Source organism: Abramis brama (assembly GCF_963993115.1).
Source record: "Abramis brama genome assembly, chromosome: 5".
Classification (NCBI taxonomy): Eukaryota; Metazoa; Chordata; class Actinopteri; order Cypriniformes; family Leuciscidae; genus Abramis; species Abramis brama.
The window spans coordinates 5,494,625-5,510,374 of record NC_139967.1 but is presented as its reverse complement, the minus strand read 5'-3'; the positions used below and the strand labels follow the sequence as shown (position 1 = coordinate 5,510,374).

General features: G+C 35.6%; 1 protein-coding gene across 3 annotated transcripts; it reads left to right on the top strand.

Moving 5' to 3' along the window:
• Positions 1-2,090: 2,090 nt before the first annotated feature.
• On the top strand, positions 2,091-12,165 carry opn4xb (opsin 4xb). 3 transcript variants are annotated; one of them, XM_084113581.1, is made up of 10 exons: positions 3,411-3,825; positions 3,934-4,233; positions 5,680-5,813; positions 6,103-6,306; positions 7,139-7,310; positions 7,391-7,546; positions 9,916-10,023; positions 10,886-11,048; positions 11,247-11,363; positions 11,496-12,165. In XM_084113581.1, exons 3-10 carry the CDS (start codon positions 5,717-5,719, stop codon positions 11,838-11,840), a joined length of 1,362 nt encoding a protein of 453 aa, XP_083969707.1. In that variant the 5' UTR covers positions 3,411-3,825; positions 3,934-4,233; positions 5,680-5,716; the 3' UTR covers positions 11,841-12,165. The 3 variants fall into 3 exon arrangements, with proteins under 3 accessions (XP_083969705.1, XP_083969707.1, XP_083969706.1); XM_084113579.1 differs by lacking the exons at positions 3,411-3,825; positions 3,934-4,233 and adding an exon at positions 2,091-2,371; XM_084113580.1 differs by having other exon boundaries at positions 3,411-4,233.
• The last annotated feature ends 3,585 nt before the right edge of the window (positions 12,166-15,750 follow it).

Below are 15,750 nucleotides of genomic sequence, written 5' to 3'. Positions count from 1 at the left end.
TATGAATACTATGAATTTGGACTTACTATTCTTTTCACATACACTTTTTTTTTCTCTCTCATAGGGAAGTAAGACATTTTGGATGCAGACAGACTCTTACCTCATGTTAGAACATACTTCATTAGTGGTTGATAAATAAGTTGAAATCACTAATAAGTTTAAGTACTGGTAAAATTGATGCTGAAATTGAATACATTAAAAGTGGTGAAAAGTATAAAACTACACAGTGTGTATGTCTACTCTCCATGAGGACAATTCATTTACCCAATGTGATTAATGTTACTGAGTGTGAATTTTTTTTTAATGTAAAATATTTTTGCATTTTCAGATATTGACGAAAGAGAGAATCCTATTCAGAAATACACTGTGGATTACAGGGTTGTCATCGTTAACTAAAACTAAAACTATTAAAAATCATTTTCAGTAATTGGAATAAAGCTGAATATAGATATATAATATCTAATATTGATATTAGATGAAGAACTTAACGAAAATTGCTAAAATTAAAATAAAAACAAATTAAAGCTAAATAGAGACATGAAAATAATAATAAAAATGCACAAAATTACTAAAATTAAAATTATATATATATATATATATATATATATATATATATATATATATATATATATATATATATATATATATATATATATATATATATATATATATATATATATATATATATATTCACTCACCTAAAGGATTATTAGGAACACCTGTTCAATTTCTCATTAATGCAATTATCTAATCAACCAATCACATGGCAGTTGCTTCAGTGCATTTAGGGGTGTGGTCCTGGTCAAGACAATCTCCTGAACTCCAAACTGAATGTCAGAATGGGAAAGAAAGGTGATTTAAGCAATTTTGAGCGTGGCATGGTTGTTGGTGCCAGACGGGCCGGTCTGAGTATTTCACAATCTGCTCAGTTACTGGGATTTTCACGCACAACCATTTCTAGGGTTTACAAAGAATGGTGTGAAAAGGGAAAAACATCCAGTATGCGGCAGTCCTGTGGGCGAAAATGCCTTGTTGATGCTAGAGGTCAGAGGAGAATGGGCCGACTGATTCAAGCTGATAGAAGAGCAACTTTGACTGAAATAACCACTCGTTACAACCGAGGTATGCAGCAAAGCATTTGTGAAGCCACAACACGCACAACCTTGAGGCGGATGGGCTACAACAACAGAAGACCCCACCGGGTATCACTCATCTCCACTACAAATAGGAAAAAGAGGCTACAAATTGCACAAGCTCACCAAAATTGGACAGTTGAAGACTGGAAAAATGTTGCCTGGTCTGATGAGTCTCGATTTCTGTTGAGACATTCAGATGGTAGAGTCAGAATTTCTGAAGACAGTTCTGAAGACGAAAGGGGGTCAAACACAGTATTAGTATGGTGTTCCTAATAATCCTTTAGGTGAGTGTGTGTATATATATATATGTATATGTATATATGTATATATGTATATATGTATATGTGTATATATATATATATATATATATATGTATGTATGTAAGAAGAACTAATTCAAAGCATTGATGGTACATTAGCAGTACTAAAAAAGAAACACTGGTGGATTGTAATGGTTTGGCTGTGATCAGGCCGCTCTGTCCCACAGGTTTGACCTCAGGAAAGGCTCCTGGTGTTTTTTTAAGCTCAGCATCGTGAATCCCTGCAGCTGTTCATGTTCTAGCCCTCTTTCACACACTCATTCTGAATCTCCTTCTGTCGCTCTCACCCTCTGACCTGTTTAAAAAGACTCCACATCCATTACAGACCTGATGAACACAGACAGAAAGCACTATAATCTATCTGACACATGCTCTCACTTCATCTCATCTTTCGTCTTGCTTCTTTTAGTCTCGGGTGGCTTGTGTCTTCTCTCCTTCGAAAGAGAAGAGAATGTGATGTTCTCTTCTGTTGAAAAAATAATGTGCTGCTGGTGTGTGTGAGATTGCCATGAAGACACAGGCAAGGGTGGGACAGATGATGGAGAGAGGGGTGTGTCATGTGACATGACCAAGCTGCTCCGACAAGTAGGTCGCTGTGTTGTCCGTCTGTGTTGCTGTTACTCATATAACTAAAGTCTCTTAGTCTGAGCATGACAGACAGAGAAGTAGTGATGCTGGAAACAGAAGACGGAGACCATGACTGAGTCTGCACTCATGCTTGCTTTGTTGAAGTGTTGTTCTTCAGTTTTAGTTGGTGTATCTTCTTAGTGTTCAGTTTGATGATGGAGCCCCAACGGCTGATATACAAAAGACTGGACATCCCGGATCATGTGCATTACATCATCGCCTTCCTCATCCTCATCATCGGCACTCTGGGAGTCACGGGCAACGCTTTGGTCATGTTCGCCTTTTACAGGTACAAGCCTTTTACAGGTACAAGCGCTGAGGTGATGAACTGAAGAACTCAAGCAAATGTCATTGAGTTCATCTCAGAAAGTTTGGGGTTTTATGTTAGGTAAGACTTTGATACATTTAATTAATTATCAAACATTATTTAATTCTCACTTAATGTAGCCTGCATTAATTCTGTTAAACATGATTCATACATCATAATGATGCATACATGATGCTTATTAGTATGCATGTAAGAGAATGGTGCCGTGAATTGTTTTTTAAATCATTTTAAACTACTACAAATTCACTAGTACATTTTAAATAGGCTTAGTCTTGTAAAAAGTAAATATATTATGAAGTCATTAAAGCTGCATGCATAATAATTATAAAATAATTAGCAAAATGCTTTATAAAATGTTTGCTAACACTTTACAATAATGTTTCAATTGTTAATATTAGTTAACTAAATTAGCAAACATGAACTAGCAACAAACAAAACATTTAAAGCATTATCTTAGCTCATGTTAGTCTGAACATACAGTATCTCAAAGGTCAAAAGTTGTGTCTGTTAACATTAATAAATGCACTGTGTACACATGAACATTTGTATTAACTAACATTATCAAATGTTAATAAATGCTTTAAAATATATATTGCTTATTGTTTTCCAATAAGACCTTACTGTAAATTGTTACTGATATGTTTTAGGAGGAGTAGACGGCTGATATGTCACAATGTAAACATCCAAAAACTTTTTAATGTCACTTACCCATTAATATGTGGATGTTCATTAAATATTGATCTGGTAAGTGTAATATTTTGAATGGTATACTCACATAAATGTATTATATATCAATATATAAATATATATGTAATTACATTAAATTTAAATGATATAATATAATAATATTAATAGCATAAGTATTACTGCTACAGTTATGTTCAGTTCTGTCAGTTCATTGTTTTCCCTGTGCCCTGTTGCCTGAGTCCTAGTTCTTTGTTTGTTTCCATGGTTGTTAATTAGTTCTACACTTGTTCTGTTTTCCGTTGATTGCTCTCTTGTATATGTAAGCCTTTAGTTCAGTCTGTTCCAGAGTCTGTATAGTTTATGTGAATGTGTTATTGCTATATCTTTCTCCTGGTATTTTTTTTTTTATTCATCTTTGTTCATGCGTTTCTAACACATACCGAACCTAGATTTGATTTGTTGCAGTGTTTTTTCACTTTTTTTTATTTTTTATGGACTTGCTGGCCATCCAACTGCTCTGCCTAGAAAAGGAGGAGCAAAATCTAGAGGACCACACCAAGGACGTCTTAGATCTGGTGTGCCTTAAGCCGGGGACACACTTAACGACTGTAAGGCCGATTATGAATGTGATTTGATACTTACGACTGATCATGCCCAAACAGGCCAAGTCTCGTTCAGTCAGTGTTCAAAGTCTGTGTTTAAAATCTGCTGCAGTCGATGGAAAGTCTGTAAGTGTGTTCAGTTCAGTCTTAGAATGTTTCAGCTATAGTCGTTAAGTGTGTCCCCGGCATTACACACTATCCAGATTGTTCGCTTTGTGTGTCCTACTTTACCAGCCTCAGCAATCCAAGGCACGCGTGCCCGGTGTTGGTCCTCAGGGAGATTTCGCCACCTATGTGGAGTGGGTCCTGGTGAATAACGGATCTCCGTTCACCATCTGCCCCACAGAGGAGGACATCACCAGCCCCACTCCAGACCCAGAGCCCAGCCAGCCATCTTTCACACACTGCATGGAGTGTATGGCAGAGCCCACCGCAGACATGGAGCCCGAGTCTGCCACGATGTCAGTGCTATATGGAATAAAGACTGAGCCAATCATCACCCCGGAGCCCGAGCCTAACGGATTGTCTGACAAGGTTGAATGAGCCGGCTACACCATCCGTCACTGTGGGTGTCCTCGTGGAGTTCGAGGGCATGGAGAATAAATCTTTTATTTTTTTTATTTTTTTAAAGCAGAGGGATTGTTCTTTCTTTTGATATATTGCATGTTCAGATATTCATACAACAAAATATTCTGGGGGCCATGAAATTGTGAAAATGGTCAAAAACGCTGACGTTGGCCGGCAGGGAAAGAGTTAAATAACAATTAATAAAAAAGCAACCTTATGAACATTATTTAGTGTTATCTTTTGTCACCTCATCTAGTTCTTTTTTGTTGGAGTCAAACAAATTTCTTTAATTTTTAGTTTAGTTTATTTTTTGTCCACTTTAAAGAGTTAAAATGGTGCAATATCTAAATGGATTTGTTTTCCGTGAGATAACATCGTAAAATAAAATGTATTAAAAATGAAGTCTTAAAGTGATATAGTGACAGGTTACCTGCCTGTTTTCAACAGATAATCTCTCGTCTGTTGGATAATGCACCAAATCTCGAATATGTTATTGACTTAAATTGTTTTTGTGAATTGGGTCAGTGCGGTAAAACTAGAGCAGGCAGTGAAATGCTAGTAAAAAGCTTTTTCTTTTTTACCATCCCCACTTGCTCAGATTAAAGTTACGTATGTAAAACACCCTGTAGGTCACTGGACAGCCCTAATCCTCATTTTCCAAAATTGTTCTTTCCTTTGTGTTCAAATGTGCTAGAAATTAGGAATATTGCGAATGAGGTGTAAATAACACGTTTGATGCATTTCCATAAATGGATGCAATTATTGCAATCATGGGCTTCTGTAGAGTGGAAGGAAATTGACTGCTATTCCAGGAATTCTGGGAATACTGAGAATCATTGATGGGCAGAACTGCAATGGGGGCATTTGATCTGTTCGATCCAAATAACTCTCATTTGCCTCTCACCTTAATTTTATGCATTTACAATGAAAGGTTTTGTTTTACTTGATTATTGAACAATCCTTAACAATAACTAACAAGTTAACAAAGATTAGTAGGGATATGATCAGTCCAAGTGTACAAAAAAATGTTTTACATTGTTTATTTGCATTTAAATTCGATTTAAATGATTGTCCACCCAAAAAGAAAATTCTGTCATCATTTATTCACTCTCATGTCGTTCCAAACCTCAGTGACTTTCTTTTTTTCTTGTGTGGAACACAAAAGAAGATATTTTGAAGTTCAGGTTCCCATCGACTTCCACTGTATTTTTTGTCCATATTATGGAAGTCTATGGGAACCAAAACCATTTGGTTACCATTACCAACATTCTTAAAAATATCTTGTTTTATGAAAGAAGAAAAGCATATAGGTAGAAGCAAAATATTAATTGTTCATAAACTGTTCTATCTGTTTTAACAATAGTAAAATTTAACTTGATTTTAATGGGTTTTTTTTTGTGTGTGTGTGTGCAGTAATAAAAAGTTGCGGAGCCTGCCAAATTATTTCATAATGAACCTGGCGGTGAGTGATTTCCTCATGGCCATCACACAATCTCCAATGTTCTTCTTCAACTGCCTGTATAAGGAGTGGATGTTTGGAGAACTTGGTAACACTTTTTAGGTTTTTTTTTTTGCATTCACTCCACTACATAACACTTTATTTTCAATTAAACTTGTAAAAAAGTTGTGTCTAAGAAATTATGCTGGTTATCATCATGTTTTGTTCAAGTTCCATTTGAGAGCTGCTGTGCACTCAAAGAAATACTAAGACAATTCAAATTCAAGCTTTTCACCTGATATTTTGAAGGCTTATAAATTCTGTAAATCACAGTATTGACTTTATGTAAGAAACTATATATTGCATATTATGCATGTATTCCCTATATTTGCCCTTAGGATGTAAAATATATGCGTTCTGTGGTGCACTGTTTGGCATCACCTCGATGATAAACCTGTTGGCCATCTCTGTCGATCGCTACCTGGTCATCACCAAACCACTGCAGGCCATCCAGTGGAACTCCAAACGCAGAACCTCTCTGGCCATCCTGTGCATCTGGCTCTACTCTCTGGCCTGGAGTCTGGCACCTCTGATTGGCTGGAGTAAGATTTAAATGTTCTATATTCCTGTAGCTCAAACGGTAGAGCATTGTCGCTTGCAACGCCAAGGTCATGGGTTCGATTCCCAGGGAAAGCTACCCTGGAAAGCCAGAGTTCTCGCGAGAGCACAAGTTGAATTTGCTCAGCGAGTTTACTCTGGCGTCGAGTAATGATGCTCATTAAATATGCCCCTCGATCCGAGCTGCACCAATCACATCGGGTTATCTGATATAGGCGGAGCTAAACAGATGACGACAGCGCTGCGACGTCGAAGTCATTAGTAAACATTGCAAGATGGCTATGGATGAACACCAGTTGTTTGAAACGGCTTTGGCCGCTACAATGAACGAGTTAGACTTGGCTTTTTATCTAAAAGAGGAACAGAAGACGCCGCTCGAATCGTTCCTTTGTAAGAAGGACGTTTTTGCTGTTTTGCCGACCGGATACGCATGAGTCTAATCTACCAGTTAGCTCCGCTGGTAGCTAAGCGTATGGGGCTTGTTGTGATTGGTCGTAGTGTTATCCAATTGCGTGCAGTGAGATTTTCAAATGCATGCTTGATGCCGCCCCTCGAGCTGGCCGAGTTTCATTAGTCGACGCCAGACCATTAATCTTTTAGATTTAGGTCTGGATTTCCAGGCTAAGGGAAAGCAAGAACTGATAAGAATGCAAATGTGTACCTTGAAATGCAATGTAAGTCGCTTTGGATAAAAGCGTCTGCCAAATGCATAAATGTAAATGTGACCTAAAGTAGGTCTATAATAAAGAAAATCGAGGTATATAAGGCTGGTAAGTCATTTCAAGTGTCTGTTAAAAGCGTGCATTGCTCTTGCAGGTTCCTACATCCCTGAAGGTCTGATGACATCATGCACGTGGGATTACGTCTCGCCGTCCCCCGCCAACAGGAGTTACACCATGATGCTGTGCTGTTTTGTCTTCTTCATCCCCCTGGCCATCATTCTCTTCTGTTACCTGTTCATGTTCCTCGCCGTACGACAGGCCTGCAGGTCTGAGCCCCTCACTGGCGTCTTGAGTTTGAAGAGTGATCATTGAAAAACGTTCATTACGGTATTATGTGTGTGTTTAGAGATCTGGAAAGGCTGAGCTCTAGAAAGTCCACCTTTGTGAAGCAGCAGTCCATGAGGAGCGAATGGAAACTGGCTAAAATAGCGGCTGTGGTCATAGTGGTTTTCGTTTTGTCCTGGGCTCCCTACGCATGCATCACCCTCATCGCCTGGGCTGGGTGAGTTCTGAGTATGCACACATTTTCAGAAATGTGTATTCATACATTTCTGGGGACTTCACATTCATGTGTTCCTCAGCTTAGGCATCATCACTAAATATATTGCTTATACTTAGGATTAGTTTGTTAAACAAGCTCAATAACCCTAAGAATGTAGCTTGTGCTACATGTATGAATGATACTCTATCGTTCAAAAGTTTGGGGTCAGTAAGATTTAATACTTTTATTTAGCAAGGATGCATTAAATGTATCAAAAGGCACAGCATATTACTCTCTAAAAAATATATTCAGGTAACCTATTTACCTCAACTTAAATAAATACATGGCTGCAAGGAATTAAACCATTTAAGTTATTTTGATGATATCTGTTGACAATAATAAATAAATAGCCTATTGTGTGTAATTTAAATAGAAATTTCTGTGTTAATGTTAATTTCTGTTTTAATAAATAATAAACGAGACTAATATATGATTAACAGATATTAATTGGTTCCAGGGCCACCGCTCAATTTAATTTATTTGAGTAATCAACTTAAATAAATTGTGTTTATGCTACAAATTAAGTTCTTCTGGTCTAACTCAATGTAGTTTTTTTTGTTGAACACAATTCCATTAGAAGTTACTGTTTAATAACTCCAAAAGATTGATGCAAACTGTTGTGTTAATTTTTGTTGTTGTTGCTGAGCCAAAACATTTGATTTTAACAGGTAGAATGATTTCTGAAGGATCACGTGACACTGAAGACTGGAGTAATGATGCTGAAAATTCAGCTTTGATCACAGGAGTAAATTACATTATAAAATATATTCATATTACTTTAAATTAGTTATTTTAAGTTGCAATAAAATTTCACTTTGGATTAAATAAATGCAGCATTGGTGAGCAAAAGATACTTCTTTTAAAAGCATTGCAAATTCTCACTGACCCCTAAACTTAACATAAAATTTCATGGCTGTATGCGTCAAGCTTAAACATCAGTAATATTGTCACATGCAATCATAAAAGTATGACCTTGTACTGAAGCTACGGCCATGTGATAGGAGCCGAACAACTGCTTACTTGTTTGAGCCCATTTTTTTTTTGTTATCTGTTCTGTAGGCATGACATGGTCTTTCCTCTGCGATTAAAAGATACATTTGCTTGAGAAATAATTCTGAAATACAGTTTTTGCCCTAAATTTGAAAGTTAATTGTACCTAACGCATCTTATGTGTTGTGTTTGCAATGTAATATTGGGTAAAATGTGGGTAGTGTCTGTAATTGGGTCACAATTTCTGTATAACCACATACTTTAAAGTACTAAAGTACAAAACAAAAACAATCATTTAACACTGGACACACGTTGACCTTATAGCAGATATTGTCAACTTATATGTGGTTAGATAAATTGATATTGATTTGAAAATACCTTTTTTGTTCAGAATTAATTGAGGTTTTAGCTCTGTTAAGTGTTGATGATACTGTTTAATTGTTTAGAGTAAAGTCACCATTATTGTTATTTGGGATCAATTTGAATATTGGATATAAAATATTTAGAGGACTTTTAGTGCTTTAAATCAATTAATCGCATCTAACATAAATGTTTTTCTTTATATAATATGTGTGTATGTATATATATATATATATATATATATATATATATATATACTGTATATGTGTGTGTGTGTGTGTGTGCAGTATACAGTATACACACACACACACACATAAATACAGTATATATAATCACATAGATTAATCGCATCTAACATAATTTTTTTGTAATATACTGTATATATACAGTATATATTGTATTTATGTGTGTGTGTATACTGTATGCACATACACACACACACACACACACACACACACACACACACACACACACACACACACACACATAAATACAGTATATGTATGTATGTATATATATATATATATATATACAGTATATTACAAAAAAAATGTGTGTTAGATGCGTTTAATCTCGATTCTCGAATCTCGATAAAGTATTTAAAAAATGCATTGATGGAATTAAACTTCTGACTCAAGACCAGCTACTGAGATATAAACCTCAATATATGATCCATTGAAACAGTTTACTGGATGCTACATTTGCTGTAATCTTTATACTGTATTTCAGAAGTGTTACCGTGTCTGTAATCTGCAAATCCCCTGATTACTGTTTATCTGGCACTTTTCGATGTACATTTGTCTCATAAGTGTGTGTAGCTCTATAGTATCTGTTAAGCTCAGCACAGCTGTGAGAAGTAGGAAATTATTTTAAAACATTGTAATCTCTGTTTCTGTCTGCAGCGCTGCACTGCCGTCCTCTACACTTTCTGAATGACCTACATGTGTTCAAAAGTAACTCGTTTTTCCTCGGTTTCTCAGGCATGCGAACATCCTCACGCCCTACTCTAAAACACTGCCGGCGGTCATCGCCAAGTCATCCGCCATCTACAACCCTTTCATATATGCCATCGTTCACACCAAATACAGGTAAATGAATCATCAGTAAAACAAATACACAATCACAAAAATACATACATGCAAAAATATGCTAGACTTTATCTAAAACTGATTTAAACCTTTTTTTTAATGCATGCATTTATTTAAAAAAAAATTTTTTTTTGTATTATTGTATAACTATTATAAATAGTCTATTTAAAGGGATATTTCACCGCTGGAAAGATGAATGTGTATTTAAATTGGGTCATTTATGTAGTAGAAATGTGAAATTATTTTAGAAGTTGGTGTCTTCTAGACTGAGAAAAGACAGAAAATGTATTTTTGGCTCATGTGGATGAAAGACAACAACTCCCAGAATGCACTTGCTTCGCTGCCCTACGAGGCCACTCCCACCGGTTACAGAGGGCAGTATCGGAAGAAATGACACAGCTAGGCTACTAGTCGACTCGAAACTGAAAAGACAGCGTTTTATCGTGAGATCCCCCTATGGGCGGGTTGAACACATGTGGAACGAGCTCCTCCTACTGGCTGGAGTCTCTCGCCGCTGGACAAAAAAGCCTCAGATGGCGTTAAATGATGATTTTTCACCAGAGGTTTTTTTCCAGACACACATTACAGAAATCTCTCGTCTCAGGGGGACATGAGGGAGGGAAGCACGGCCATTCCAAAATACTACCGGGTTTCTAGTGATACAAAGCTTAATGCTAATCGGTGAAATATCCCTTTAAGTGAAATCTGGGGTAATGATTACAAAAATTCAGCTTTGCATCAGGAATAAATTTAATTTTAAAATATATTCAAATAGAAAACAGTTATTTTAGATAGATAGATAGATAGATAGATAGATAGATAGATAGATAGATCCACATCCTCATGATGATTCTCTCTGCAGAGCCACATTAGCTGCGAAGGTTCCTGGTTTGTCCTGTCTGTCTCGCTCTCAGAAGGACTGTCTCACCTCCTCCACCAATAGCGAAGCCTCCAGTGTCAGCAGACAGTCATCTGTCTCCAGGAACAAACTCTACACGACCACCGCCAAAGACTCCTGTAGAAAGGTTCATCTGTAGACTTGTTTTCATAAGACTCACATGAGACTCCAGTCATATCAGTGGCCTATAGACCGTTGAAATCACATGACCAACTGAATACTTCTCACTTATAATCTCACGAATATTCTGCTGGTTTATTCTCATTTGTTGAAGCTTCATTATGAATCTATATTTTAGGGTGTGTGTTTATGTGTGAGATTGCAGGTAATGGGAGAAGTGGAGCTGGACCTGATGGAGAACAGGTCGAACGTGTCTAAAGTGTCATTCAGAGGCTTTTCTAGAAAGCGGATCCTCAAATGTTCTTCACTGCTGATAGAGGAGGTGAGGTTTAATTCACTGACTTACACTGAAACATTATATACAGGTAGAGATCAAAATGAATGTATAGGAAGGGGCGTGTGTGCCCATATAACTCAACCAATCACCACGCGTGTTTGTGTGTGTGTTCTGTAGCCCCCGGTTCCGATGAGAGGGTCGCTCAGTCTATGTGAGCGCGATCTCGTCTCCGGTTCCTTCGCCATGGCGAGCGCACCGATGGATATTTGCACTAAAAAGAGCAGGAGTGCTGAAATGACCTCTGACCTACAATTTAACCCTAAGAACGACTCCGTGACCCACAGCTCCTCGGACACTCCCACAGTCATCATTAGTCCAGCCTCGGAGAGCAACATGAGAAAAGATACCGTTGGAGAAGAAAAGTCTGGATCTCAGGACTCAAGGAGCTTAATGTTCGACCTCACAAACATAAACTGTCAAACGGCAGAGTTGATGGAGAATATGGAGAGATTTCTCACATGAACCGACCAGCACTGACACTGTTAAATAAAAATATGCATTGCACGAAGACAGCAGCATATTAATTAATAACGTTAAATTTTTATTTAACTTACAGTTCTAAGCTTTAATGAAAGGTGACTTAGAGGTGTTTTTTGTGTGTGTGTATTAGTTTTTACTGAAAATGTACGATATTTGTCAAAGGTTTGTTTTGATTAAAAATAATATATCCACATGAACCTCGTTGATCAGGAAAATGTCTCCATGTATAGTGACAAACAGGTTTTTAGGAAAGTGCTGTGCTGTTTATTGATCAGTGTTGTGGGAGAAAATAAAATATGTGTTTTTATTTTTGTCTTGCCGTCTAAAATATTTACAATAATGTGCAATTTTAAAAGGTACACTGTGTAACTTTTAGCCATCTAGCGGTTAAAAAAACAAAACCGCATGCCTTTTGGGGAAGAACATTGTATTGGTTGTGTGCTTGACTGTGCGGATGAATATGGTTCTTTATCATAACAAAAAAAAAAAAAAAAAAAAATAGAGAAATAAGGATTGATTATGTATTGACTAACTATTTAAATGTTAATTTTGAACAAAAAACTGTTTAAACAGATCCTTTCTAATGTCATACCTCAATACAAATATAATTTCTCTTGTATATAAATCCTTTGTGAAATATCATAATTTTGAACCTCAACTGTCCTGAAAATTAAATCTATATTTAATACATAAGAAATGAATTCAATGACCAAAAGGTACATTAATTTGTTTAATCAGCTTTTATCTAAAGCAACATACAAATGACAATCAAAGTAATATTTAGCTGTGTCCAACTTTTTTGAATATATTTACAAATGCAAAAGTGTAAATACATTTTGTATTATGTATCTTTACTGTATATTGGCATTACATTGGCCATTGGACACCCTACTCTCTAAATATTGATATTTAATTATAATATTTATATCATGCTTAATTTGTTGGGAGAAAAAAATTATTTTTTGAGAGTTTTAATCTTAACTATTAATGAAAATTGTCTAATATTCTAGAGATCTTCGTGTTCATTATCCATCCAGCAGAGGACGCTCCAGTTTCTGTCATCATTCTCATATCACATTTCGACCTGTACAAATGATTCACAGTATAACTTTAATACAGAACTGATTAACTTTAAGTAAATAGTGTACCTATTGTCTCACTTTCAAGTACCTTAATATCAGCAACATTAAACTGCGCTTCAAAGAGATTTAACCTTATTTAGATCACATTGATTTCTAAACGGTCCACCCATTTGTCTCTGTTGATTTATGAGTGCATTAGCCCAGAGCATAAAATAAACTCCAATCACTCAGACTGCTCTGTCTACATTTAGCTGTTAGGAAAATTAGAGGATAGTTTGAACCAGAGTACATTATTGATCCCCATTCTTTGTATAGATGCTAATAATGGCTTCTTTATGCACTGCCGTTGGTCTGTGTCCTCTATACTCTATATCCTATTTAGCCCCCATTAACATCAATGTGGATGCTTTTAGACTGTCTATATGGGGTTTTCATCCTTCGTCTAACATATCAGATTGTCCAAACCTAGCCTCTAGTCTTTGCAAACAGCTGTTATACAGGGCCTGTGTGTTTAGGTAGAGGACTGTAATCTCTCTGTGTAAGGTAGCCTAAGGTTTTTTCCGTGTCATCATGAATCATTACTTACTCGAGTGATTCAATATGGCAGTCTCAGTTTTTCTCACACCTTTACATTCTCTATATCAATGCATTTTATTTATTTATTTATTAGTTTTTAAATCTGAGGCCACAGCTCTGTGTGCTTTTAAAACAACACTGTTAAAGTATTTCTGTCAGGTAACCTAAAATGTGCTTCATGGAAGCATATAAATACACTAAAAGTCAGAAATATTATGTAGTGAGACTGAATAAATCTAACTACATTATTGTATTATGTTATTATTTATTTTATTATGTTATTTTTTATTTTATTTTAATTATTTTTTCTTTATTCATTTATTTTATTTTATTATTTTATGTGCACTTTTTCCGGACTTTCTATTTATAACCATACATTGAATTTGTAAGTTAATTTGTATATATATATATATACAGTGCAATGCATAAGTGAATACACCCATGCTAAAGTTGACTAAAAAGAGGAATAAAAAATCATATTTTGGAAATTGAACTTAATGCCTTAATTTAAAAAATTAAGAAAAATCCAACCTTTAAGGACACCAATTTTCTTTGTGAATGAATAATGTATCGTAAATAAATAAATGTTCTTCCTTAAAATACATGGTGCATAAGTGAGTACACCCCTATGTTAAATTCCCATAGAGGCAGGCAGATTTTTATTTTTAAGTATTTTTTTATATTTTTTTTTAGGATACTATGCATCCTGATAAAGTTCCCTTGGCCTTTGGAATTAAAATAGCCCCACATCATCACATAGCCTTCACCATACCTAGAGATTGGCATGATTTTATTTCAGTTAGCCTAAAAGCTAGTTTGATTTGCATTGAGAGATGATCTTATGGAAAGTACCCCATGCCAATCTCTAGGTATGGTGAAGGCTATGTGATGATGTGGGGCTATTTTAATTCCAAAGGCCAAGGGAACTTTATCAGGATGCATAGTATCCTATTTTTTTTTTTTTTTTAAATACTTAAAAATAAAAATCTGCCTGCCTCTATGGGAATTTAACATAGGGGTGTACTCACTTATGCACCATGTATTTTAAGGAAGAACATTTATTTATTTACGATACATTATTCATTCACAAAGAAAATTGGTGTCCTTAAAGGTTGGATTTTTCCTAATTTTTTAAATTAAGGCATTATGTTCAATTTCCAAAATATGATTTTTTATTCCTCTTTTTAGTCAACTTTAGCATGGGTGTATTCACTTATGCATTGCACTGTATATATATTTATATTTTACTTTATCAGTATAATATATACAAATGTAATTCAGTAATTCAAAACTTTGAATTGTTTTTGTTTCATTTTAATTTAATATTGTATTTTTCATATTGTATTTTTAATTTGTATACACTTTTGCCAGGACATTATACTGTATTTATAATTGGTATAAACCATTAAATGCATTGGTTTTTTGGTTTTTTTTATATATATATATATATTTTTGCATCATACAAATTAAATATTTGTATAAAATGTCATTCAGCTGCACACACTGAATTGTTTTTTGTTTCATTTTTTTTTTTTTTTTTTACAGATATTGAACCTATTACAGCATGGACAATATATTGGCAACATAATAGTAGTACAAAATGTAATAAGCCTTGCAATGTAGCATCCATAAAAATAAAAATAAAAAATAAAAAAAGGGGGGGGGGGGTTTAGGGGAGATGCAGGAAAGTCTGTCTTTGCAATGTTTTGCATGAATGTAATGTTTCGTATACTTCTCCAAGTGTGTGTATCTGAAGGTTGGAGTAATGGGCGTGGCGAAAGGTAGGGGGCGTGTCGCTGGTCCAGCCCATGTTTAGTGACGTCACTCGCGGAGGGAACATGAACCTCGCAGCGCCTCCGCAACTGAACAACAGACGCCTCACATCACAGACCTTTACACACAGACACAGGTAAGTGCAGGTTCATCACATCACACGAGAGAGGAGAACGTGTTAAACTGTCATAGGAGCGCAGCTGTGCGAATAAAGTGTTTTATATAGTTTTCAGTTAAACAGGCTACTTTTATCCGACCGGGGCATGTTGTCACAGCAGCACTTGCTGTTCACTGACACTGATTTGAGAAGAATACGGTTGTTTGAAAAGTGAAAATAAGCAAATTTTAACTCAGCATGTTTGCGTTTAAAATGTATAACAGGCTATTTAAAGGCTTTTCACTCAAATGTAAACAGTAGGACAATTCTGAAAAGTAATTTGTGAAACAAATATATGTAGAAA